Below are 27,409 nucleotides of genomic sequence, written 5' to 3'. Positions count from 1 at the left end.
TGGTAATTTTCACACAGTAGGAAAATATTAGCTATCTTAATGTCTTTAAATATCTTTACCAGGTGTTATATTTATAATCTTAGGAGGCTGTGGTTTAAAATCCTATTAGCCTGCTGTGTTGTTGGATTTCAAACTTTTCCACCTTATTGTCAGAAAAAAGGAAAGGAAAAATTTTAATAAATGAATCATAAGAGGAATTAATGAATGTTTAATTGATTTATTAAGGTGGAAGATGACGTTCCTTATAGTTTCAATGGGATATGAATTGAGTTTTAAAAAAAGTTTAAAGATCTATAAACTGGTAGAATTCATGAAAACAATGTAGAGCAGGAACTGATCTATATGATAAACCTTTAATGAGACCCTTAACATCACTTCACGTTATTTTTAAGAACTTTGCAGATTTTAAACCTACTTTTTTTCCTCCTCTCCTCACATGCGCTCGGAGCAGACTTCTAGGGGCGCATTACAGACCTAATGGGTGGACCCTGAGGAGAATTTCCAGCCCCGTGATTTGTTAATCTGTGGCTGGTTGACTTGTCAGTCCCCTGTAATCTGTGCACTGGTTTGTGGAGCTTGTCCAACCCTCCTGTCCTGGGACGCACGAAGAGCGCACTTGTTTGCGTTTTTTGTTAAAGCCCTAATACCTTCACTGTGAAGGCTGGGCGCTGGGAAAGAGGATCTGGCCCTCTTTGTGGCGGAGAGAAGAGGCTGAAATCCCCCCCTCACATATGGCTCTTCGTTAGGACAGTTATTTATTCTGGATCGTGGAAGGAGCGGCAAGTAAATAAGAAGTCACCTGAAGTCTCATTCACTTTGTGGGACCAAAAATGGAGATGCAAAGGTGGTCCACAAGGTGGAAGACGAAAAGTCTGTTTATGGATTCCACTATAACTGCATTCATCACTTTAACACTGCTTCTGCAGGCTGCTAATGTCAGAGCAGGTAAGAACAAGTAAAGCAAACATTGATGAATGTGCGGCTGAGAAGCGTCGGTGGGATAGAAACAGCGCAGTGTTTGCATCCGAGTAGAAAAAAGTTGTGAAACTTTTATTAAGCCACATAAAATGCAGTGAAAAGTGCGCTGAAGTTTACACTGTGTCCATCCTTATTGTAAATACAGCGAAACACCCTCCTGCTGGAGACATCCAGCGCGTTTTGGTGTAATGTCTCAGTGTCCAGATCGCGTATTTACGCATGAATGGAAGCGTCTGCCAAGAGGATGAAACACTTCGCTCTGTTAAATTGATCCTAAGCCGTTGGTATGTGCTTAGAAAGAGCAGGGAGCAGATTGCCTTGCTTTTCTTTTTTTTTTTTTTCATTTTTTTTTGGTAAAGACTCGTTTCAGCTCAATGACACCTCTTTGTTAGAGTGGTGGTCCTCTGGGTGGAGATGTACACGGTTAGCAGGGTGGATTTCCACAAGGAATTTGTTAAAAACTTGACTTTGATGACATCTTCCAAATGTTTTAACCCAGATTATATGCAATATAGAACTCCAATGTATTTTTGGTAGGCCATAATATCTACTAGATGCCATGCATTAAAACATTCGCTTCTAAATTGGATGTTTGGTTCATATGAACACACTTAGACAGATTAGGTTAGAGTCAAATTTTATTATTAATCTAATAGATTAGATTAGCCTTTCATTGTCTTTTATGCTCACACCCTTTATAGGTCTTAGTGCTCAAGATGCTAAAGCTCAGGGAGAGTGGTAGGGTCATCTTGATGATGGAAAAAAAAAGAAAAGACCAAGATAAAATTTGGGAATAGAGTTTGCAAGGTTTAACAATATTAGTAATTCTACATTTTCTGCAGCCCTATAATAATGTTCTTAATTTATCTCTGTCGGTAATTACAAGTTTGGATCGCTTTATTGTTGGTATTTAAACATCTCTCCATAATAGACTTCAGTGGGTGTTATCATATGAGCTAAAGTGGATATAGGCCAGGCAGGATAGGTGATTAATTGAAGGTTATGATACAACCAGCCATTTTTATTGGTTCAAATGGCAATCCTTTGTGGCATGGCATTAGGAAGACTCCTAACTTCTGGATTAAAGTGCATCTTATTTGTCAGACGGATGAATGCGGTCATATGGATAAACCCTATCTCCATGCTGTCCTGGTCCTCACCAAAGCCCAGCCACTGGTCTCTGCCCCAACACCTCTACCCCCCCTCCTTTCCGACTTCTAACTTTGCACTTAGATGTTTGGTAGGCTGCAAGACAAAGCTGGGTTGTGTGATTGGTGGGAATGCTTCCCCTCTAAGTACTGAGCACTTATTTGATGATGGTCCTTGTCACACTTCCCTATGATTTCAGAGCCTTCAAAGAGCAGGCCTGCATGTGGAGCTGGCCCACAGTCATAATAGCCACTATAGTCACATGGCTAGAGGATTATTTAAGCCTCACACATTGGACCAAAGATACCTATGAGGTTTAATTTAATACCAGCAACATATAAGATAAAACTATACTTTAAATGATTTAAAGAGAGGTTGCAACATTAATTAAGGTCTTGAGTTTCACTTCACATTGTATAACTGGGTTAAATAGGGAATGACATCCCATTTATGAACCCATTTATGAACCCTTGCTTGTCTTCCACTTATAATGCATCCTGCTGGATGATTGCTAGAATTGCACAGCAGGTTGGAAGTCTCACCTTTCCTTTAACTCTTCAGGTCCAGCCTCTTAGCATAAGTTTCAAGTATTCTGCCGCAGGGCTTTTGCTCCTCTGCCTCAGTCAGACCCTTCACAGCTCTTTATAGCAGTAAGAGAGGTTTCTGCAGGGTGCATGCTCCTCTCCAGCAGTGTACAGACACGTTTTCTTAGCCCCAAGCTTAGATGTGCATTCCAACTGATAAAGTTAGCATTTTCAGAGACCTCTGCCTAATATGTTTTACTCAGGAAGTTCAGAGCTTTGTCTGCTTAAAATATCGAGGGATTTATAGTGTTTGACCCACTGGCCAGAGACAAACATTTTGTGCACCAGAGAAAACAGATATAAGTTTCAAATTTGAGTTTAAAACAAGAATAATCAAAGTCCTCTTTGTTATTCAGTGTTTCTGATTATGACAAGGGTTTACCTTTTTGCTGATTTTTATATGGAGGCTTACATTAGAGCAAGTTGATGTGAGGAAAACCTAACCGGGGGAGAGTGGAGAGAAGGAATGCTTTGAAAAACTGGGTAGGTCTGAGTGAAGTTTCCTTGGTATGACACTAGCATAAAGCCGTCTTGTTTTAGCCGGCAGCATGATGGGAAGCTGAAGGAAGCAAAGAGGGGGAAGAGGAAGAGGGGGGATATATGAAGGGAGAAGCATTCTGAGGGAGGATGTTATTAGAGTCACAGGGAGCTGCAGGTGAAAAGGTTTCACCTGTGTTTTCTAACCGATTTACATTGCTTTAAAAGTAAAAAAAAATACTGACTTCTATTTTTTCATGATTTAGTCTGATAAAATAAAAGATAAATGCTTTTTTTGGCTTCAGCTCATAAAGGCGGTTTTGTTTTATCTCTAAGAAGATAGTGTTTTCTTTTTTTTGTGAACAATGGACAGGTTTTAGAAAATCTCAAATTAAAGTTATTTTGCTCCTCCCATTGTTTCACACCTCTGAAGTTTATAGACTCTTGGATAAAATCAACAATCTGATATTTAAATTCTTCCTATAATGTCATCTAGAGGTTTCCTTCAGCTATGTGACCGGTGTGCTTGACCCTAGGGGCAAACAAACCAACTCATCAGATGCAGGCTTTTAAAACCTGCAAACAGTCATTTGGTCTGCCCTAATGGATTGGTCTGTGTTTGAGTGTTTTTCAGCACCTCTATGTGAGGTTCACAGGCTGGAAAAGGAGCCCATTGACTATTGGTAACTGTCCTTAAAATGATAAGAATAGTGATAGGAAATTTAGCCTTGATTTGTATGATGATGATACTGGTGTAATCTGCTCATAGTTATCTATGAAATTGGTGATGAGTTAGGTGTCGGGTTTTGTAGGCAATATCCATTTTTACATGCTGAGAGGGATATGCTTTGCAGACTATAATGTCGGTCCTTCAAACTGGGGATTGTAGATAGGCTTGCAGGGTTTTGCAGATTGCAGTGATGTATTGACCAAAGCAGGTCTGTTCTTGTTGCCTGCACTGTGGAAGGCAATGAGAAGGGGAACATATAGGTAAAGGAACGCAGGAAATGAAACACAACTTGTACAATGCTTTGAAAATAGTGTGTGTCCTCTTTATAGGTCCCCTTTTTTGGCTTCTGCCGTTTTTGATAAAAGGGATACTTAAGAGTAAATTTGAAAAAAAAAAGGAGTTATTCATTAAGAAAAGAAGGGAATCCAGAACATGTCGGGCTTATGTAAAAATGATGACATGGTAGCACCTTGGAGCAAGAAGGTCGTGGTTTGAACCCCAGCATGGGGGATGGATGTTCTCCCCATACATGTGTGAGTACTTCGGTTTTCTCCCACAGTCCAAAATCACGACCTTTAGGTGTTTGATTTCTCTAAATTACCCAAAGGTTTAAATGTCTGCATGCATTGCTGTCCTCTGGTTGCCTTGTCCAAGGTGTACCTTTTGCCCAAATATTACTGGAGATGGGCACCCGCCCGTTGGCTCAGTCTGACAAGCGAGTAGAAAAAAAGCATGAATGGATTTCAAGCTTTAACGTGCTGTTGAAAGTCGTGCAACAGTTTTTTTTATTGGATTTAAGTCTAGACTTTTGCTAGGACTCTCCAAAGTGGAATTCCTGGTTCTGCTTAATTACCACCTTTTAACCCTGTAATGCCAAATGTATCATATTTGATACATACGGTTTCTGAAATGTTTTGCGTCTGACACCTTTTGCATAATTTAATGGTAAAAACTTTACTCAAAATCCTATTGTACACAATCAGATACACCTGATAACAGCCAGTAGAAGACTACATAAAAATAATTTAGACTTATCGCATAGTAATAAATTATTAATATCAAAAATTTATTTTTGTTTTTTCTTTTTACATATTATGTTAAAAGGCCAAATAAGGACTTCAAACCAAAAAAATAAATTTTCTGTTTTGTTTTATTCTTGGATCGGGCTTTAAAGGGTTAATTATTAATTACCAGCAAATCACCCAGGTTCTGTAGTAGCAAAAGGAACAAACCATAGCACTACCACCATCATGTTTAAATGTAAGTATGATGTAAATCTGGATACATGCTTTACTGTATTTTTTAGCAGTTGCTTTGGCCTTGAAGGTGCTTGAACCATGAGCACAGATTTTTTTTTTTTTCTTAGGCAGGTGAGGCCTGCACTACCTGGGGCCATGTTCCTTTGTGACCTTTTGGATGAGTTGTTAATGGGATCCTAGAGTAATTTTAGGAGGCTGGCCTCTACTCGTTCCATGTTTTCTTCATAATGGCTTTCACTATGATTCAGTGATGTATTATAGACATGGCTCTGTTGACCAGCCTGACAGTTATTATTTAGTTAACTTCTTTACATCGAGGTATGATGCTTTGCTATTTCACATATCTTAGCCAAATTCAAGGAACTTTTTTTCCAAGTAATTTTTTGGTTTTACAGATCTGGTAATAATAGGTTCTAAAATATCAAAAAAAAAAAAAAATTCCATCATGGATTTTTGTCCAAAGCTTGCTATCATTAGCCTGTGCGATCTCTTTAGAACCTAAAAATCTATCCTTAAAAACAAATGATTTTGAGCTGAAAAAAGTAAATAATGCAAACCACTAACACCACCAAAGTCTTACTTTTTTTGCTTTACTCTGTTGAAAAGATTCAATGACATCCAGTGAAGTTTTAGTTTTCCTAAGTAGCAGCCTTTGAAAAGAGATGAGACTCCTTTTCCATACCATAAACTAAGCTTTTGTAAAACCGACAAAACTTCTGTCCATGCATTATAACAGTGGAAAGTTAGGTATCTAGTATTGTTCTTTCTTTGTTTGGTTGAAATATCTCATAGGCTCTGATAAATGAGTCAGTCTGTAGAGGTTATTCTGACAGAAGGAATAAGGGCGATGCTTCCCAAGGGTCTTTGTTGGCCTTCACAGGGGCCTCTTTATGTGAAGTTTGTTAGATTGAAGAGCCTTATCAAGGTAAACCTATCCAGGTGTGATACAACTCCAACTCTGCTGGCACATTGTTCATTATGGTGCTTGATATGATCAGACAGGCATTTAGTGTCTAAGGACTCTGTCAAGCCTTGTCTTTGCAGCTCTTCCTAACAGAAATATTTAGAACACTTGATAAGGAAAATATGCCGATTTACCTTATAATATCTGATTATTAATCCTAATGTCACTTAAATGATATGAAGGCTATACCTTATGATTGTTTACCAATAAACAAAGATGGTAATTTTATACTTTGGACTTTTTGCTTGTTGTGTACACCCGTTTACATTTAGTAAGGAGTGAATAATTCAAGCGTTTATAGCATATTTCAAAAAAGTCTATTTGTCTACGCACAGATTAAAACATTGTTCAAGGGAAATGGGATGGGAACTAAACTATAAATAAAAAGTTAAAACTTTTATTCCATTTTTGGTAATTATTTCCCCCAATAATTTGTCATGAATATTAAACTTTCATAAGAAATAAACTGCATTGTTGAGTCATACTGATAGATATGGATCCTTCAGAAGCTGTGCAGTTGTATGACTGATGTTTAATTTTCTCTTTGAACAGCAGAGCCAGTGGATGTCCTAAATGTGTTAGCGTTTCATAATTACCCTGAAGGAGTATCAAAAACAACGGGATTTTGTGCAAACCGAAGAGCGTCGAAGCCGGACTCAGCCTACAGAGTTTCCAAGCAGATCCAGATCAGTGCCCCCACCACACAGTTATTCCCTGGTAAGATAAATCCTTACATTTTTACTTTGCCTTCCCCAGTTTCTGTTTTCCTTTTATGTAACTGAATGGTATAACCTTTATGGTTGTGTCTGCTTAATGATGCACACAGCAGTTATGTACAATCTGAGGAAAAAGCAGTAACCCAGTTCAATTTTTTCATTGAAATTTGACTCAAGATATAAAAGTTCTAACACAAACAGTTATTAAATTTGAATTTATCATAAGCAATGTAGGTTACTCAGCCATACTCTCCTACAAGTTCACTTTTCTGTTCCATCCTTCCTTTTTTCCTCCAGGTGGTGTATTTCCTGAGGATTTCTCCATCCTGACCACAGTGCGCCCCAAGTCTGGCCTCCAGTCCTTCTTGCTGTCTATTTACAACGAACAAGGAGTTCAGCAGCTAGGTGTGGAAGTGGGACGCTCACCTGTTTTCCTATATGAGGATCAAACCGGCAAGCCAGCCCCGGAGGACTACCCCCTGTTCAACTCTCTCAACCTCGCTAATGGAAAGTATGTGAGATCTATTCACTTTTTCTTATTATAACTTAACGATAGTCTTAACGATGGGTCTTGAATTGCAGATTAAAGTCATTTGAAGAAAATGACATACTATTAGGTTAAGATGTTGATGTCTGAAATTTAAAACAATGCAAAAATAACGTTTATATTGAACTGTTTTAACAACTGGCTCAGTATGGACCCAGTTCCAGATGTTTCACAGTTGAGCCAAAACTCTTTTCTTTTTATTATCTACTACTCCTTTACACACAAATTCGTGTTCATGAAGAAATTAACTATCTGTTTCTGTACTACATTCATTTTGCCATGTTAATGCCTGGTTGATGCAGCTAGATTTTAAAAGTAAAAACTGGCCAATGATTTTTTTTTTAAAGCAATTAACTGAATGGAGTAGTTAGACTTGCTTCGATGCTTGATAAAATAAAGCCAGCTAATCTCATGAAATTCCGTTTTTATTAACTTTCCTTATAAAAGGGGACAATTCAAGAACTACTTCCTTTTAGAATTTAGAATAAAAGCTTTCAGCTTGACTTGATTCCATCCATATTAAGGCTTTTAAAGATAATATTTAAGTGTCATATTAAAACATTTACTGGAAAGTATTCTTTATGTTCAGGGAGTAATTAAGATATTGTATTGTTGGGAATAGTATTACTAAAAGATCTTTTTGACGCTATATTTGGTCTCCAAAATTACTTCAAATTCTAACATTTTACTAGTTGAACAAATTCTTGTGAACACTCAGAAACAATCCAAATCTTCTGCTTGTTGCACCTCAGGTGCTCATGACTGGAATATCCGTCTCATCAGGGTCCTGTGAACACAAAACAAGTCAGAGACAGGAAGACTTGGATTACTGAGCCTCAGCAGAGCTGTTATGGGCAAACTGACCTCATCCATGAACTCACTGGCTCTGTTATTTTAGCATGGGGAAAGGAAGGAGGGGTCAGAAGAAAATCTAAATTTCCTTTCTGCCCCTATGGATTACCTTACCCAAACCAGAAACAGTGATTCTAACCCTGGAGAGAAAACCTGATTATCGTCTCGCGGCCGCTTTGTTGCTCAGATCTTTGCAGCTGAAATTAACCCGTTGACAGGTGGAGTTTAAAATGACTTGACACATTAGATCTTTTGGGAAAAATACAGGTTATCTTTACCATATTTGTTGTTTTTTTTGCATTAGTTTATCTGGCATCATTCCTAAAGTTTGAGTATTAGGTTTAGAGTGTTTAGTAAGCACTTCAAAAGAAAAAAGAAAAGAAAGGAAAGAAAAAAAGGACTTCTGTATTTATGGTTTTTCAGCCAGCATTCCAATAGCTTTTTAAATTTTTAATAACTACTATGTATGAAATAAAGTTTTCTGCAGATGATTGTAACAACTCCTATTTTGGAGGAAGTTAAGGACAACCTGCAATAATTGCAGCCTAATTCTTTTTTTTTTAGAATCATATGTTTTAAGTAAGTGGAGACACAGCATTGTTTTCAGATTGAGAGAAAAAAAACACATCATTCTCACAAAGAAATGTTTGCTAAATGTGAATATGCACATTTGCACACAGAACTGTGTGGATAACTTTAACTCAAACCAAATAAGTTTGGTAATGGATGATTTTCAAAAATGACAATTAGTATTTTAGTCTTTCGCATAAAAGGTTACACATCTGATCACTTCTAAAATTGAAAAACTCTTTTTATGAAAAAAACAAACCAAACTTTAAAGGGTTGATCTGTTATTATTGTTTTTACTTTTAGTGCAATTCAGAATCAGAATCAGAATCAGAAATACTTTAATAATCCCAGAGGGAAATTACTTTTATTACAGGCTCCAGTTTTATACAATATATTTACACATCCAACTACGGTATATAATATAATAAAGATAAAAAAATAAGAATAAAAAGAGATAAAATATATGCACATATAGCTCTTCTGTATATATATCTGTACATATATCTATGCATATGTAAAAACTAAATCCAAATAAAGTGAAAATCCAAGTAAAGTGATAAAGTGGTAATTACTTCTAGTGGTTCAACTTTCTCATGTTTCAGTTTCTCAACATTTCCTGTGTGCAAATGTTTATACTTATATCATATGAGCCTCTAGTTTATGATGAATCATGCCCAGCATGGCCCCATTTATACAACGTATTAGCTTTACAGTTTTAATCCAAATAATCTGGATTTATGCTAAAATTAGATGGCAAGACAGTTATCTGTATGGTAGTTAATAACTACTTTCTAACTTTTTACACAACTTCCGTTTATAAATTTTGAACTTTCCCTTTAAGTCAGCATTTGTATTCTTGCTATATAGGTGACAAGTAATCCTTTGTGCAGCAGCAATAAGCTTACAGAGTTTTGCACGTTTATTCTTCCTCTAAGCTCCATCGCCTGCATTGGAATCTGTCACTAGTTCAGCTGTTTTAAACATACTGAATGAATATTCTATGAAATACAGACATTTTTAGCATAAAATTAAAAGTCTATAAGTTTTCATCCTAAAAGTTTGCTGCTGCTTGGGTCTCATCTTCAACCATAGACCAGTGTTTTGACTGCGCTTCCTGTTCTGTCAGAAAAGGCCGTCCTGGATCTTGACACACACTTTCCACAATGTTCACCACGTCTGTCATGCTGAGTAACCCAGAAGGAGGATTAAGTTTGGAGTTTAATGAGTGTAATCCTGTGCTAAACAGGGCCAGAGTTTGGGGGCAAGAATGCGGCCCACTATTGCCTGGTATGCAATAGCTCAATGGCAAATGGTTAAAAAGGCAACAGAGGTGTTGGACTCACGTGTGAGCCTCAGTTAATCATCTGTTCTCATCAATATGCAAGAATAATTCCTACAAAAGCTCTGAAGCATTTCTGAACCACGGTTTTTTTTCAAAATGTGTTTTAAATGTAAAATCCAGTTATTCATTCACTATTATTTTATGGAAGCTCCTGCTGGGAAGCTGGAGCCTACCAGTGAGAGATGGAGAGGTGGGGTACTCCCTGGAAGGACTGCCAGTCTATCACAAGGCAAAAGGCATGTTTTTAGACTAGGAGAAAAGCAAACCTGTTTGAAAGTTTCTTTAAATGAATACTTCGTCAAAGATTTAAGAAAGCAGCTAATTACTACAGCACCATTCAGCTTGGAAAGTCAGGAAACTTCCACTTTCAAAGTGGAAATAAATGTGTTCCTGTATGCATTAAATAAATGATTGAATAATTTCCCCATTGACCTAAATTCTGGGATAGTTTTGAGGAAATATGTTCTTCAGCTCAGTACACAATGTGTGTAAACTTACCAGTAGTAAAACATAAAATGGTCTGTGCTTATATGGAGCCTTTTCAAGTCAGGGGACTTCAAAGCGCTGTACGCCACATTCTGTCAATTCAATTCGGTTTATTTATATAGGGCCAATTCACAACACATGTCATCTCAAGCCACTTTACAGAGACAATTCAACCAGATCCTACAGTCAGATTGGTTCAATGTTTTCATTCTAAGGAAAACCAGTTGATTGCATTGACTCATTGACTTGAATGCAATTACTCACACCAAGCATGTCACTGTTTATCAGTTAAAATGTCACTGATGGTGGCAAGCTTGACTGTAGCCATGGCTGCCCTGGGGCACGCTGACAGAGACAGGGCTACCGTACACAAGCATCACCGGGCCCTCAGAACACGATCAACAGGCAAAGTGGATGAAGTGTCTTTTTCAAAAACACAGCTGAGATGAACACCAGAAACTCTCCAGTTGCAGTGCATCCTATGCCACTGTTGAGTTTGATAAAATGGTTGAAATGTGTAGGAATCTGGTAGTTTAGGTTTAAAAGGCAAGCAACAAGGGAGTGTGTTATAGTCAGAGGACTATAAGGTTGCGCCCAAATTGACATGAAAAGTTATATAGACAGGATCTTTTTTTCTTACTAAATTCTAAGAAAAAGGTTAGATAAATACCATACGGTAGTGCTAATGAGAATCAGGAAAGTAGTTTTACAGTGACAAGTGTGACAGGATCAAAGAACTTTATATTTGATTTGGTTTACAAAATGCTTATATTGCAATGGGTCTTTTGTTTCTGCAATTATTTGTAAAAATGTTAAATATTGAAATGTGCAACATCCTTGTGGTGGAATCTCCTTTTGTGTAAAACAGTTAAGCACTTAATGCAGATAAGTCCTTCAGGATATTACCTATACATATTTCCATTAAAGGAGTAGTCTAAAACAGGGGTCTTCAATTAGGGTGTCCAATTCCGATATTGATATTGGATATTGGTCTGATGTTAGTCAAAGTACTTATATCCATTTCTATCAGCATACAAATATCGGAAATTTTAGATACAGACCAGTATAATTAGATTTACATTTTTGGCTAATATCAGTAAGTTACCAATGTAATATTAAAAAAGTATTTTACTCATTGGTTACTATTATATGGGTCAGTTGTTCTTCTACCTTTTGTTCACCTTTGCCATTCAATTCATGAGCAAGAGACAGAGAGAAGTCTAAAACAGGCAGCACAGTCAGTCTTCAAGACCTAGGCTGAAGATCCCTGCTCTAAAACACTAGTCCTGAAAAATACAGCACACAAATGATAAGAACTTTATGTAAAATCAAGTTACCCACCTGTGGTCATAATTTAAGTAGTACCAAAATGTTTTCTTTCAGGAACTGAATGAAAACGGAATGATAATGATATTACTAGTTTACTACTTATGTTTTGTCAAATCAAAAAAGACAAAAAAAAAAAAACAGCAACTGTCCACCTTTCCTGTTGTCTTACAAATGGGGTTTTCCTGGAGTTTTACATGTTTCTTTTTTAAGGGAAATTAACATGAGGTGCTTTTTATGGACAAAAACCATACATTGGAAAAATGTTGGGAAAAGTGTCTTACTCTGGCAGCTAAGGTCAGAGGTTTTGTGGTTAAGCTCTTAACCCTTAACATCTGCTCTAGCAACCCTGATCTCTTGCTTTATGCATGGAGTCCCTCAGAGGGTCGTATGAGTTCATGTAGATGTTATCTGGGGTTGACTGTCTTAAAGCTGTTACGCAAAGGAGCAATAAGTAAAATTGACACCTAGCATTTCAAATCAGATAAAAAAATTTAAAAAACAATTCAATTCAGTTTATTTATATAGTGCCAATTCACAAAACCTCATCTCACGGTTCTTAACAGTTCACCAGATCATACAGTCAAATTGATTCAAAGTTTTCTTTCTAAGGAAAACCAGTTGATTGCATCGACTCATTGATTCAAAGGCAATCCATCACACTAAGCATGCTTGTAGCGACAGTGGAGAGGAAAAACTCAATTTTAACAGTAAGAAACCTCCCAGCAGAACCAGGCTCAGTGTGAACAGCCATCTGCTGAGGCCAATTGGGGTTCAAAGAGACAGAAGCAGACATAGAAAAAGAGGCAGAGATACTAAAAGCAACTGTTAAGGCGGCCCAATCCAGGAAACACACAGCCATGCAGACAAGCTCCGAGCCAGCTCCAATGTCAGAGGATGACGAGAGCAAATTCAGCCAGTCACAGTCAGAGAAACAGGACTACTCTGAAAAACAGGCCAATCTCCAACATCTATAAAGAAAGGTCTTGATGGCAATAGCACAGCTGATATTTGTCTCCAGGATGGTGTCACAGCCAAACAGAAAAAGACGAGGCAAAGCTACTATGAGAAAAAGCAGAGAAAGCTTAAGGTTATAGATATTTAATTAACAGATTCTGCAGAGTGGGAAAATAGAGATAGAATGAAGCAGAATGATGAAATAGGGGTCCATATGTCCTCCAGAAGTCTAAGCCTATAGCAGCATAACTATAGAGATAGCTTAGGATAACCTGAGCACCTCTAACTATAAGCTAGAACACATACTCTATAAACACAGGGCAAGTATGCAGAGGTTTCTTAAGAATAGTTGGGACTATTTCTGGTCTTTTGTTGGTTAAGAGGTTGTCGGGTTTCTGCTCTTTTTCGAACAAGAAATATCAAATGCTTAGCTCTGTTTTGGCAACCCTGGAAACTGTTATATGACTGGTCCAGGAGCTAAGAAGCAGTAGTTCCAAGCTGTAACCCTGAGTTTGTAAGGAGAATAACTAGGATAAGACATTGTTTGTTGGGAATATTACTTCCATCCCAGGTGACATATGAGAAAGATTTTGGTTCATTTTATAGCAGATTTGTTTTACTTTTTGCTTATTTAATGCTAAACTACTCTGTACACCAACATAAATGAACCGTCTTCTTTCAGATATTTCCCAGGCATTCCCAGGCAGAATTGAAGACTTTTATTCTATTTAGCCTGTAAGATTGAAATAGTAATTTACTTGGCTTTTACTGCATTTTAATTGCTTTAATTCACAGCATTTTGATTCACGGTGATCTGTACTGTAAATGTATTATTATTATTTCATGATTTGTATATTATGCTGTAACTACGCTGTGTTTTATGGAACCAGACTTTGATTTGAACTAATATTTGCCTGTCTTTGATTGTAACCAGGTGGCACCGTGTGGCCATCAGTGTTGAGAAGAATACTGTCACCATCATTGTAGACTGTAAGAAGAAGATCACTAAGCCTCTGCTAAGGAGTGACCGAGCCTCCATCAGCACCGATGGCATCACTGTGTTTGGCACCAGGATTCTGGAAGAGGAGGTTTTCGAGGTAAGGATTTCAGAACCAGGCTGTATGTGTGGTTCAATTCTGTTGTTTCGACATTTGGCAAATCTGCTGTACGATTGATTCCCTAAATTTTTTCCTTTTGTTTATCACTACTCTATTACAACTATCTACCTATACAGCTAGTCCTGATTTTGTGAAAAAAAAAAAAAAAAGATATATATATATATATATATATATAATAGAGTAGCAGTAAGATGAGGCAGAGTCAATGGCCCCATTTGTTACTTTTAATAGTTTAAAATCGGAAATTTGTCCTACTGGTGAAATCTCAAATGAACACCATTTAGTAGCTGTTGGAGTTTTTTTTCTGTTAAATAACAGCTAATAATTTTTTGTTGCTTTTTTCTATATGTTAATGTTGGTATGTATACTGTTTAAATTTTCTCACAGCACTGATCAAAATGTTAGTTTAACTTATTTTTCATTTCATCTAAAATAGTGCTCAACTTGAAGGATATTCTATAATTTTTTAGGAAATCACAGTTTTTAATCTGTTTAAACATAACTGTTGGTGAAAAGACCACCTTAAATCAGGCCCTGCTTAAAAATTGCAGTAATTCTGCGTACAAACCGAGGGTCTTTTCTTAATTCGCAAGAATGCGAGTTCAGACTCGTGTCCTCTCCAAGTATCTTCTTGACAAGAACACAGGAGGGAATGGGAACTAGCAGCATAAATATGGGTCAACTGGAACAGAAGCGTACTCGTGACATCACCACACACACGGCTCGTCTGGAGCTGCATTTAACCTCCTGTTATTAATAGTCTCTAGATAATAATAAATTCTTACTTTCATCACGTAGTTGGGGAATAATAATGAAAACATTAAGATAACCGAAAATCAAATTAACATTTGATTTCTTAATTAACATCAACGCCATCAGAGCCAGCGTTTCTTCACACACAACTTTGCCGAGAGAGGGCTGCTCCAGACGTTAGCCCAGGCTGCGACTAGCCTCTGAAGTCCGCTGGTTGGCACGGTCCTCTCGACATCTGAACTTTTTTTAAAATGATGCACTAAATTAGTAAATGGGCTATATAGTGACGCTTAAAAGTATAATGTTCATAAAATGTTCATGAAAATTTACTTTTATGTAGCAACAGCAACAGAAAAGAGAACTTTTAACTTAATACTCTGATCTGAGCGCTCCACTGGAAGCTGCTGCTGCTCTGGTGCATGCTGGGACAGCTGTCAATCTCAAGAATGGACAAGTCTGCTCTGATGCATACACAGTAAAGAGGGAGGGAGATCAACATCATGGGACTTTGTCCGTTTCGGTCTTGTGTTCTTCTTAATTGGAACAGTACTAGGGCTGAGGCTGGTGACGTTTCACGAGCACATGAGAACGCACAATTACAGATATTGAGACATGTCCTTGGACTCAGTTATCTACAGGGAGTACAGGGTCATTCAAACAGTTGGACATTAGGACAACCTTTGCTTTGTTTGTAAAACAAGGATGGGATCTTCGATTTCACAAAACAAAACTCCTAAACATCTTGTCTTGCTCTGACATGACCAGTATTTCCTGTTGTGAGCTGAATGCAATCTTACAACCTTGTTTTACTGTTGGAAAAAATATACTTTTATGGCAAATCGATGGTCTAAAGGTTTTTTTTTTATAAACTTTATATTGCCAAAACCTGACCCCGATTTAGTGTACCAAGAATGTTGGCTCACAAAGAACCAAGAACATATCGAGGCATAACCTGATCTTTCATAAGGACCTTGTAATAGAAAGTTATTCCTTAAATTAAAAATGAATGGCTATAAATGTTCATATACAATCATAACAAAATGTCACAGCTTTGAATTTATCCTTCACTGAAATGCCTTGTAAATCACTGGACTTTAGTTTTGGGTATGTTTCACCCAGATGTATAAAACTAAAATATTTCCATCTGCCATTAAGACACATACATTGATAGAATATCACTGTTGTTCTCACTGTCTCGACTTCAACATTTTTAAGGTTGTGTTTCTATGAAGTATTCTCTTTTCCTCTGTACACACACTGAGCCACGCTGAGGTTGTTTGGACTACAACATACAGTAGATATATTACACGATATTTTGAATAACTTGAGATTAGAGCATCAGCTACATCACCAGACAATTAGATCTTGCCTTCACAAAAAATATACCTTGATTTTTCTTGTCATAACAGTATAAAGAGCAAAGGATGTAATACCTCCCAAATCCAGTCTGTAGAGACAGAATGTTAACAAAAGGGTTAAAATTAGGACTTGGTATTGGTTGACCTTTTATGTTTGTATTGCCGAAATGTTTATTATTCTTTTTAGCTTAAAGATGGGAGCTAATAAACCAAATATCAAAGTGTGTTTGGTAAAAGGAAGGTCAGTGGGAGGGTTGGAGCCTCTCTTTTTGACTATAAAAAGTCTCTCTTGCTGTTTTCTGTTTCTGCTGTTTTTAGTGATCCACATGAATTATAATAATATTATCTTTATGAAAAGCAAAGTGTTTTTTTTTTATAGAATCCAAGCTATATTTTTCATAATCCTCTATTCATGCCATACCTGCACCAGGTTGGAAGTGACCACCAAAAGGGATCTTGCTGGCATGAATGGAGGTCTTTCATTCGGCCATCAGGCCTCCCTTATTTCCTCAAACACTCCTCTCTCTGCAAGCTCAGCTCCCTCCTCCCTCTGTACCCTCCCCACCTTGAGGCCTTCCCTGTGTGCCTAATGTATGAGACTGTCTATTCATGCCCAGCGGACACTGCCTATCTGAATCGGGCTCACATATATGGACATACCTGAGCCTATTCGCTGCCTTTCTGGGTTGAAATCAGTCATATGAGCTGAAGGAGCACATTGTCCTGAAGTGGTCAGCTCTGTGAAGCCTGAGCCTCCATCGTTGCCTGGAGACACATCCTAAATAAATGCATGCAGATTTGTGTTGGGTGCTGTCTGCTTGTTGGCAATATGTGAGCATTTTAGATCACTTTCAGCCTATTTAACAAGTAGTTTTGACCTTATTTAGTATGGTATAAAAGCCATGATATAGCAAAAGATGTAGGATTTATATTTAGTTCTGATGTCTTCATTTGTTGTGAAGTCAGATGCTTTTGAAAAAAAATCACAATAAGCATGTTAATGTAGGTGTTCTAGTTTATTTGTATACCACAATTCAGTACAAGGACAATTCAAAGAGCCTTATGTATATATATAAAGGTAAATAGATAAAAACATGATAAAAGCAGGTACTAAAACAAATAAAACAGTTTAACCAAAACCTTGAACTAATAAGGTTGTGGTCTTAAACTAACCCAGTATTTTTATGGCAGCATCATGCTGCCAGGGAAGGTGGTCAGCGTTTATGAAAAGATGCACAGATCTAAATATAGGGCACTCCTGAAACTTGCTACCGGCTGTAAATATCTTAAAACAGGGCTGAATATTCACCATCCAGTAGCACAAAACAAAAAAAACAGATGTAGATCTATAAGGGTAGAGTTAGGACAAACATATTCATCTGTTCTATTAACCCAATCAACTTTGATTTTGAATCTATGAGGTCACAAATGTTGCTGTTCCCAGGTTCTCTCAATCCAGGCGATCTGAGGTTGACCTATTTTGCAAATATAGACAGACTAAAGTTTTAGTCTCTAGTTGGTAATAACAGTTGGAGAGGATTTGCTAATGCAGTGAAAGAAAAACAGAATTGGCACAAAATGTTCACTAAAGGGTTTCTGATCAGAAATTCACACCTCTTGTTTCAGATTTTAGTTTTTAAATCTTCACAATCATGTGCTACATTATGTTGCTTTTTCACATTGTAAAAGTTAATGTAAAATGAACTAAAATACATTGAACTCTGTGACCTCATCAAGATGTTAAAGAAAACTGGAGGTATAATAATGTCACATTGACACTGCAGCGGCCCGTTTGGCTTTTCTTGGTTTGTTACATTATAAAACCTTTTGTGCTCTCTTTTAATGTTGATTTGAATGCCGTGTGGGCTTGTCTGATAATAGATGACTGTGGTTAGACCGGAAATATGTTGCTTTTGGCAAAGGTATTGTTAAAGGACCCATGCAGATTACTGTGGGAAGCCCTGCTCTATGGTTACAACAAACAGCAGGGCTTTAGTGGAGATTTACGGATGGGTTGAATACAGAAAATGTTAGTTTATGCGGCTGCAACCTTTTACCTTTTTTTTTATTGCGTCCTTGTATACCTTAGTAAGCTGGTGTTTGGATTAGATCAGTGGGCGTATATATAAAATAGATGCCGTAACTAATGAAGTATTTTGTTGCAGTTTGTAGTTTTTTGAGTGAGCCTGTGTTTCAGTTAACCAAATATAAAATTCTCTAAAAGAGTGAGTGTCATGACCTCGGATTAAGTAAAACCTTAAAATTTTTCTTTTTATTATTATTGAATAGCAAATGTCTTTACTGTAAACTTTAACTGATGTGTTTTTTTTTTGACTTTATGTCCAGTTAAATATCTGAGCTTTAACTATCAACGATGTAGCATAAAAAACAGCAGAGACACAAAGAGATTCCAGTTGTTATTATTGTAGAGTCTCCCTTGTTTTTTACTTTTAAGGTTTTTTCTTTTTTTTTTGGTATTTTTCTTTAATACTAGGACTTTCTTCCTGAGGCATATTTTTGAGTTCTAGCTCAGCTCCAAGATACCAGAGGTTTCTTTTTAAACCCCAAAATAAAAAGATCGACTTGCGGTCTCAGTGTAATGAACCCCAGGTCTCCTCCTTCACAAAACATTTTTCACCATGCCAGATGCTTGGTATTAATCTCCTGTCCGTTCTCTGAGTACCGCTTGGTGTTCTTTTCATGAATTTTCTTTTATTTTTTTGCTTAAAACTTGTGAGCTGATTCTTATTAGTTATGTGTTCTACTTAGTTGTGTCCATCTTTGCTTGTGTGCTCTAATTCTTTTCTCTTTCCTTTCCAAATAAATTCAGTGTATAAGTCTTTGTAATTACTGCTCCATTTCTATTGTAGACTAGAGTTTTCTGTTGAATCAGAGAATATTTATAAATCTAATCATCTGATTACTGATTTGGACTGATCCCTGAATTCACAGACTGAGTGCAGACATGTAGCTCTTAGCTGTGTGCTAATTTGATCAGAATTCGAGCTCTCACTGTTGTTCTTAGTGGGACACATGAAATAATGTATGTCAGACTGACTCAGAGGAAGGCTTGATCTTTGCTTTTTCACTTGAGTTTCCCCAAAAATCCCAAAGTCACAAGCCGGCACATTTTTTACACTAGGCCTCACAGCTCTAAAACAAGTGTGTTAACTTTCTGTTTTCCCTTTTTTTATGGAGAGTTTCTTGGTTTAATTGACTGCCTGGTCAAATTATTTATAACTTTTTCAGATGACAACATATTTTCAAATTGAAAGAAAACAGTTCATTTTGACCAGCTTACCCCTCCCTGCAGAGGAAAAGCATCCCCAGAGCATAATGCTGCCACCTCCATGGCTCACCATAGAGATGGCTCATTCAAGGCACATAAATCCATATTTTGATGTAAGCTGAAAGTTTCAGCATCAATCTGATCAGAGTTTTTTTTTTTTTTTTTTATCAGATGCTTCTTGCAAACCGCAAACCAATCCTACATTGCTTTCTTTGCATACAGACTTTGTTCTTGCAGCTCTTTAATAAAGGCCCTATATGTTACAGTAAACATGTCATAGTCAGATGTTTCTCATGCTTGAGCAGTACATTTATCTGGAGCAATATTTGCTTCTAAGCTCCTTCCAAACCATGGAAATTACAATTAATAGCATGTATTGGTGTGAAGTTGTACACTGCAAAAAACTGAAATCTAAATAAGTCATTTTTTCTTTAAAAAATTGCATTTTTTCTTGAACTGAGGAGGTAAGAGAAACATTTTGCCAATGGAATAAGAAAATTTACATTTAAAATAAGAAAAAAAATGGTCTGTTGTTTCAAGTGCATATTATCTAATTATGTAATTTTAAGGGAAAAAATAGTCATTCCTTTGACAGATCCTGTTATTTACCTACTCATATCAAGGGTAAATACACTTTGTTTAAGGCATTTTCCTCTAGTTCCTTTTTGCAGTGCATAGTCCTGTTTCTCGTACTGGATTGTGGATAAGCTGGTGCTCAGTGAGCTTTACAAATAAAAGCAGTGTATTCTCATTACCAGTTCGTATGAAATCGTCCGAAAAGTTATGCACAGTAATTTCGTACGTTTTTGACGTTTTTTTTTCGTCGTATTTTTACGTCTTGCCTCGAGACAAGATATCTTTGCGCATGCGCATCTTACGCACCATTCAATAACATAGAATTTAACATACAATTAACCCTAACCCTAAGATACAAAACAGCAAGCAACGTAGTTAGAGACATGAAGAAGTAATTATTGCACTGTTTTTCCCAGTTTTACGTCCGTCCGCGAATCTGCTTTTTTCGTCTGTCTGGCTGGGCATGCGCACTGATCTGTTTTTTTCGAAGGAAAACGTCAAAAATGTACGAAATACTGTGCATAACTTTTCATACGATTTCATACGAACTGATAATGAGAATATGTTGATAAAAGAGCTCTTTATTAGATGATCAGTGGTATAGTGGTAAGAAGCAATAGAAAATCCATCAGGTTTCTGTCTGTGATTTCATGTTTCTAAACATGAAATTATGTGCTCACACTGAGACCTGAGGGCAATTTCGAGACATCATTTGAAAAGTCATGTTTATGGACTGTGTGGAAGGAACCCACAAACACATTTGGAGATAATGCAAACCTCAGACACAAAAAGACCCAAGCCCAGGTTTTTAAACCCACGACCATCTGGCTGCAAGGCATCATTGCTACAAACTGCGCTGCTGTTTAACCCACAAATGTAAATCATACATTATTTCACTGCGCTGCAACCAGTAGTTCACCATCATTACAGAATAGCTTAAGAAAAGAGAATTCAGGTTGAGGTTTTAACGGGACAATATATTGAAAAGTTAAATTTGCAAGGCAAGGTATATAGTTATAATTGTGCAGACAGTGATTCAAGTTTCCCTTAGTGAAGTATCATGAACCTTGATGCTGACATTTCTAATATAGGAACTTGAACATTTTTGTAAAATCATGCTAGAACAAAGTGTACATTGGGAAACATTCTGGGTGGATCTGTTGGGATGTGAAAGACAAGCTGTTCATGGATGAGTTCACAGAGAAGATTTTGAGGGATACTGCTTATTTTCTCATGGAACATGCCTTAGCACATAGTTGTTACACTGAAGCACATATCAGAGAAGTGCAGGCCATTTGCATATACATCAATCCTATTTCCTTGCTCTGGCATGTTGCAGCTTGCTTTATTTCTTTTGGGGGGTTTTATAGAGTATCTCTTCTCTGCTGTTGAGCATGTAATGTCTCTGCTATCACAAAGTGAGCAAGGATTTCATCTTTTTACAATGGCATGCTGTATGTGCGCTCACATGCCAACAGCTCCAACCAAATACACAGTCAGAACTCCTCCTTCTATGATCCCTCATCAGCTGTCTGCAGAAAACACAAAGGCTCAAATACCAGCCTGCAGGATCTCAGTTCAGCCAATTAGACACTCCAAAGAACGTGTGCATTCTTTCACCTCTGGCCTTACTGTCTTACATGGAGCTGAGTTCTTTGGCTAGACTTTTCTGGAAGGGTGTAAAGCATGACTGTGTATTGCTTAAGCTAAAAAAAATTTAGATTTATTTTTCTTCGCCTCTGTGGGTGCATTTTTTAAAGGGTTCTTGTTTGCATTTGCTAAACAGTTTTCTTTGCACAGTCATATAAAGCTGCCATAATAAATTCTTTGGCAGCTTTTAATACATCCATTAAAAAATATACTTTTAAGTAGAAAGTGAAATAAATAATTAAATAGCACCTTGCTATCTAAGAAACGTTGTTACATAAAAGGTTTTTTTTGGAAGGGATGGCTGCAGCTCACTGGCAGCAGAGATAGGGACCAGCTCAGCCGTCCGTGGGTCCAAACCACTCAAAATGCAGAAGGGCAGCCAGGATACGGGAGGTCTGGCCAGGATGGGAATTGGGTGCTATCCTGGTTAATTAATGGGCGGAAATTTCAAGAAAAACTCCTCATCAGTTGTATCAGAACGGGAAGTACCAGCAAGGTATGCTGGGCGTTATGTCCAGCTGGAATGCTGCGTCTATCCTTGCATCAGACCAAGGTCCAGGGGGCAAAGCATGGAAAATAGTTTTTTGGTGATTTTAAAGATGTCCCAGCTTGAAGATGTGACATCAGAGAGACAGATTGAGTCAAAACAAATCTGCAATTTCATGCTGTGATATGGGAGTTGTAGTACTGAACTGGAAAGTTGTACTTCTGATCCATAACATTTTTTATATGCTACTCTTTCATGCTCTTTAAAATCAGACATGCCATGACCAGCCTTATGTTTGATAATCCTCTAGTATCATCTGTGTTTAACATGCCAAGTTAGTTTTCTTTGACACTGATAATCATTCCAACAACTAAATGTTATAACGTTGCTTCTAATTATTTAAACATTTATATCAATAAAGAAGATTACGCACGTCTAGCTGATTCCTTTGTTTCTGCTTTTTGCAGGGCGACATCCAGCAGCTTCTGATTGTTCCTGATCCCAAAGCAGCGTACGACTACTGTGAACATTACAGCCCAGACTGTGAAACTCCGCACAAGGATTCACTTCAGGCACAGGAACCAGAGGAAGAGGTCAGCCAATCAGGCAGCGTTAGAAGACCAATTAGAGTGCTTTAATTAACTTGAATCTTTTTGTTAATGGAAAATTCAACCTCAGAGAGTCACTTTAACCTGAGGTTCATTCTAGGCTCCTAGATTCAAATAAACATAATCTCAATCTTGTAGGACATATGCAACTTATTATTAAGTTCACTCACATAGATTGTAATGGCATTTAAATAGAATTGAGCAAAGATGACTGGGTTTTCAGTTCATATTCTACACATTAATCAGGAATGCAGATAATATGCTAGTATTTACCAGCTGCATTTTGCTGATTTTAAACTGCCAAAAAATTTATAACACAATTGATGTGTTATGGTAAGACATGGACCCATGCAAGAGTCCTAATATTAAGTTAAAAATGCAACTTTCTTATGTCGTTAAAATCAAAATGTTGCATAATAGGATCAAATATATTTCTTTATTCCTTTTATTATTTAGAATAGCAACAATAATTTCAACCTCGGCTACAATAACCCTGTTAATAATGCTAAAAGGTAACATTTTTTTTATTGTTTTGTGATAGTTATATTATGTTGAATTAATAGAGTTAAATTATAAAATAACCATATAGAAAATGTATTTGATTTGTTACTATACATACTTATTGCTCCTTATAGAGAAACACTAAAGTAAAAATTATTATCTTAACATGGCTGATGGGGGGTGTTCTATCAGTTTTTACAGCACTGATGTTTGTGTTTAGAAATTTTTCCAGCCAACATGTTGCTTCTTCTTAACACATGAAAAACTGTAGCCATCTTTCAGTCAGCTTTCTAAAAAATTGCAGCAACAGGTGTGGGAGGGACAGTTTTGTGTAATTCCATGTTGTATAATTCTGAGAACTCCTGTCCCTCCTCTCACTTTCATTTGCATATTATTAAAAAGATGTTAAACCACAGCAATGGAAACATTTCGAAAGGAAAACCTCTTAAAATGTTGGCACTCATTGTTATCGGTAACCGGTCCATGCCCAGTCATGACTCACTTGAGAGAAAAACACTGTAAAATAGTTTCTTCTGAAGTTCACCTCTTTTTTGCAGCTGGTTTTAGGGAAAAAAAAAAAGCTCCATGAAGAGATGAGCGAATGCAGCTTGTAATTTTTTTTCTTTGAGGCTGTTTTTATAGGCCTTTTAAACGCTCCATCTGCTCGCATTTTGGAGGTTCAGACCTACATACAGGGTTTCAGCTATTATCTTCGCTCCAGCTTATTTAATCCAGTTACCTGGAAATTTGTTAATTTCTTCTCTGTATATCTGAACTGTGAAATGTTGTAAAAACATATTAATTATAATTTAAAATGCACTGTTATCTTAACTGTTATCACTTTGTATAAAAAGTGATTTTCCCCTTTTTTCTAAACATGTAACCTGTTGAAGATGATATAGATTTTTATTATATTGTCTTCCTACTTAGATCACATTCTTCATTCTTAATGCTTTTTCTAAAAACTAACACTATTTTTTTTTCCTGTCTTTTCTGCTGTTTTCAACCACTCTAGTACATTACTGATGATTTAGATTACAATCAGTTGTATGATTACTCTGAAGAACCAACAGAAACCATCCCAACTGATGATGAATACCTGGGATCAAAGGTAAATGGAGAAACTGGGAAAAGAAAGCCGTGTCTGTTTGTTGTCTTTCCCATTCCTCTGTTTGTCTCAGAGTTGTGATTACATGCACACTCAGTGTTTCAAAGATCACACCATGCTTTTAAAATAAGATCAAGTATCCAAAAAGTAGTCAAAGTAAGCACTTTATAATTTTACAGAAATAAATCCTAACCATGTCTGGATTGGAGGCAGGAATCTGAGTGTACATGTCATCACATACTGTTTGTCCACTCTTCTTCTGTCTAATTTATGTGTCTGCAGCCATCTTTGTCAATTCTGCCAGCTTCAAATGTGTTTTTGCATATCAGCAGGTCTTTACAAATAATGTATGCAGGAAATAATACCTGCACAATTGTACCTGGTTTGGCAAAATGCAGCTTGTGTGACATCCAAATAAATCGAACAGCTAGATTACTTGTAAGGTGCTGCTGAATGTTACTGTGTTACATGTTTGGAAGTGTTTATGTGCAACCTAATCTTTATTCACAGTAGATCTAAAAGCCTCCCTTTAAACCCCCCCCCCCTTAATATACTTTTTTAAAAGTAAAAAAATGAGACATGGTTTCATATTTTTTCCAACCTTTAATGTGACATGTGTACAGTGCAATACATGATTCATTTCTAATCTGTGTTATATTATATAGAAGTTATATTACACATTTTATTGACTTTTTGATTCCGCTGATCTTGTGAAGCCATCTAGCTGTGTATTCTGGATAGGACTTTTAATTACTTAAATTTCTTCTGGTATAGTTATTATTTTATTGATTTGCTTGAATATCAAATTTTTTTTTTGCCTCCTTTAAGTTTGAAGTCAAAAGTGACTGGTGTTTTGTATCAGTTATAGTTTTATCAATCCTAAAAGAAAAAAAAAGACACAAAAAAAAGAGTTACCGGTACACCGGAAAGTAAAGAAACTATCAACCTCCTCCTTTTACCACCATATTGTAATGTCATCGAGTGTTTTCTTTTTTTTTTTTTTTTTATGTTTTCCTTTTGTCACAAATACAGTTTTGGAACTGCAGTCAAAAAGTTCACATTTGGTTTCAGCAGAATATTACACATTGATTAAGATTTTAGCAATGTTTGGTTATTTTCTTTCAAAATGTTGGTAATATCTGAGCCTGGTTAATTAGATGCAAGATGACATATTCAGAGAATATAGGGGATTGTTTTTACAGACAGCCCCCCTAGGTACCCTTTTTTATGACTGATGCCTTTGCATGATGAAACCAATCCTTTGTACCCATTTTTCAAGCCATTGATTAGTTAAAGGAGGCCAGCAAGATAAATAATGGTCAGGTAAACCTTAAAAAGTTATTTCACTTTTAATTTATACATACCAGGTGTACTAATATTGACTGTTGAAGTTTCATCAAAATGTGGAAAAATATGTTTTCTATGCCAACTTAACTCAACAGATAAGCAAAACTGCTGCAGTTGCAAAAACCTCAGCAGTAAATCAGTAATACTACTTACCATGTAATGAAAATGGGTTACACACCGCTGTCATTGTTTGAAACTATCAATATCAATTAGCACAGATATGCTGATGCAGCAGAACAATCTGAATTTCACAACTTTAACCCTGGTATTTGCCTTATTCTTTATACAAGCTGATCATACAAAATTATATTAAGATGTGTTTCATACTAGTTCAATATAGCAGCACACATTGCATGCAGCAGCAGCTTTATTTAATTTTTAACATTTGCTCTCTTTTTTTGAGTTGGAACTATACATGATGTCACATTAAAGTCTAAAAATGTTTCACAGGACAACAACGTGGTATTTTAAGGGGGGTGTGCAACGTTTTAATCATGATTGTATTTGCTTTAAACAACTCATTTCTTCCATTTGAATGTCCCTCCCCTGTATTTCTAATCAGATTTAATGAGCAGTTTATGTTTCAGACTGTTTATGGGCAGGAGGTGCAGCATAGATGACTCTGTACACCAGCTGAAAGGAATGTTGTTAAATGATTGTCTTGGTTTTCTTTGTCGCCGTCAGCTTTTACAGAGAAACAAACGTAGTGTCCCCATGAAAAAGAAGACAACCAGAAAGTCTCCCAGTAAAACTAAGTACCAGCCTTCAAAGTACTCGGCTGTGAAAAAAAGTTCAGTTAAAATGTCTGTACCTAAGAAGAGGATATTTGACTACCAGGCCACAGCTCCTGCACGACCCAGAGGCAGTTCTAGGGTAATCACAGAAAAAGACCAAAATCCAATCAAGATTTACCCTGAATAACGAAGGGAGAATCTATGATGTTGGATAAACAGTTCCCTAACCTTTTCTCTGTAGCTGTAGCTTAGTGCTTAGTGAACTCCAGAGGACCCTGCCTCGGATAACCTACTTTATAAGCCTTGTTTTAACCCAGATCCTTCTTTCCTTTTCTTCCAACATGACTCAGCTAAACAATGTAGATGGAGATTACTATACATACACTGACTTCGGAAATCTAGATGATACTCAAACTCAGTCCCCTGTTGCCACGAGCGGACCAAGCCAGGTAATTTTCTCTTTCTTCTCAATCATCATCTACAAGTTATAGCCAGTGTGTGGTTCTGGGAAATGTGAGCGTGGAAGATTTTACCCTGAGGGAGTATCTGGTACGACATGATAGAAACACAACCGTTCCAATGGATTTCAGTGTCTTTGGAGTCACTGAAGCTCTGGTAAGGGACTGGACATGTGATGGACGTGGGATATGTTGCATGAGGTTGATAGTGACAGTCTATATGTGCCGCTGCATAAACAAAGCACAGACGAAAATTGCACCAAAATGTGTGAAAGGCTTTAAAGTAAATGTGTCTTATTGCTGTAGAATAATTGCAAACCTTAATCTGAATACAATTAATAAGAGGAAAAATCAAGTACCCATAGAACAATGGTTTGTACCCATGCTATTAATAGTGGCCAGTCTTCAGCTAAATTCTGTACTCCTGGATACTCACTTACTCTCACTCCTCTTTAGCTTACCTTGAATGTTTTCTAAATGATTCT

General features: G+C 36.8%; 1 protein-coding gene across 1 annotated transcript in view; it reads left to right on the top strand.

Annotated features, from left to right (window-relative positions):
• The first annotated feature begins 582 nt into the window (after positions 1-582).
• Positions 583-27,409, top strand: part of col11a1 (collagen, type XI, alpha 1) — a 116,772-nt gene continuing 89,945 nt past the window's right edge. Inside the window, exons 1-8 of the mRNA XM_015374969.1 lie at positions 583-945; positions 6,694-6,858; positions 7,155-7,368; positions 13,872-14,034; positions 22,636-22,761; positions 24,293-24,388; positions 26,417-26,605; positions 26,817-26,915. Coding sequence (XP_015230455.1) covers positions 831-945; positions 6,694-6,858; positions 7,155-7,368; positions 13,872-14,034; positions 22,636-22,761; positions 24,293-24,388; positions 26,417-26,605; positions 26,817-26,915 — 1,167 coding nt within the window. The 5' untranslated portion in view covers positions 583-830. The remainder of the gene's footprint in view (positions 946-6,693; positions 6,859-7,154; positions 7,369-13,871; positions 14,035-22,635; positions 22,762-24,292; positions 24,389-26,416; positions 26,606-26,816; positions 26,916-27,409) is intronic.

The sequence above is a fragment of the Cyprinodon variegatus genome, unplaced genomic scaffold (genome assembly GCF_000732505.1).
Source record: "Cyprinodon variegatus isolate N-32 unplaced genomic scaffold, C_variegatus-1.0 Scaffold111, whole genome shotgun sequence".
NCBI lineage: Eukaryota > Metazoa > Chordata > Actinopteri > Cyprinodontiformes > Cyprinodontidae > Cyprinodon > Cyprinodon variegatus.
Note: the sequence above shows the minus strand (reverse complement) of the source record. Positions and strands in the feature narration are given on the sequence as shown.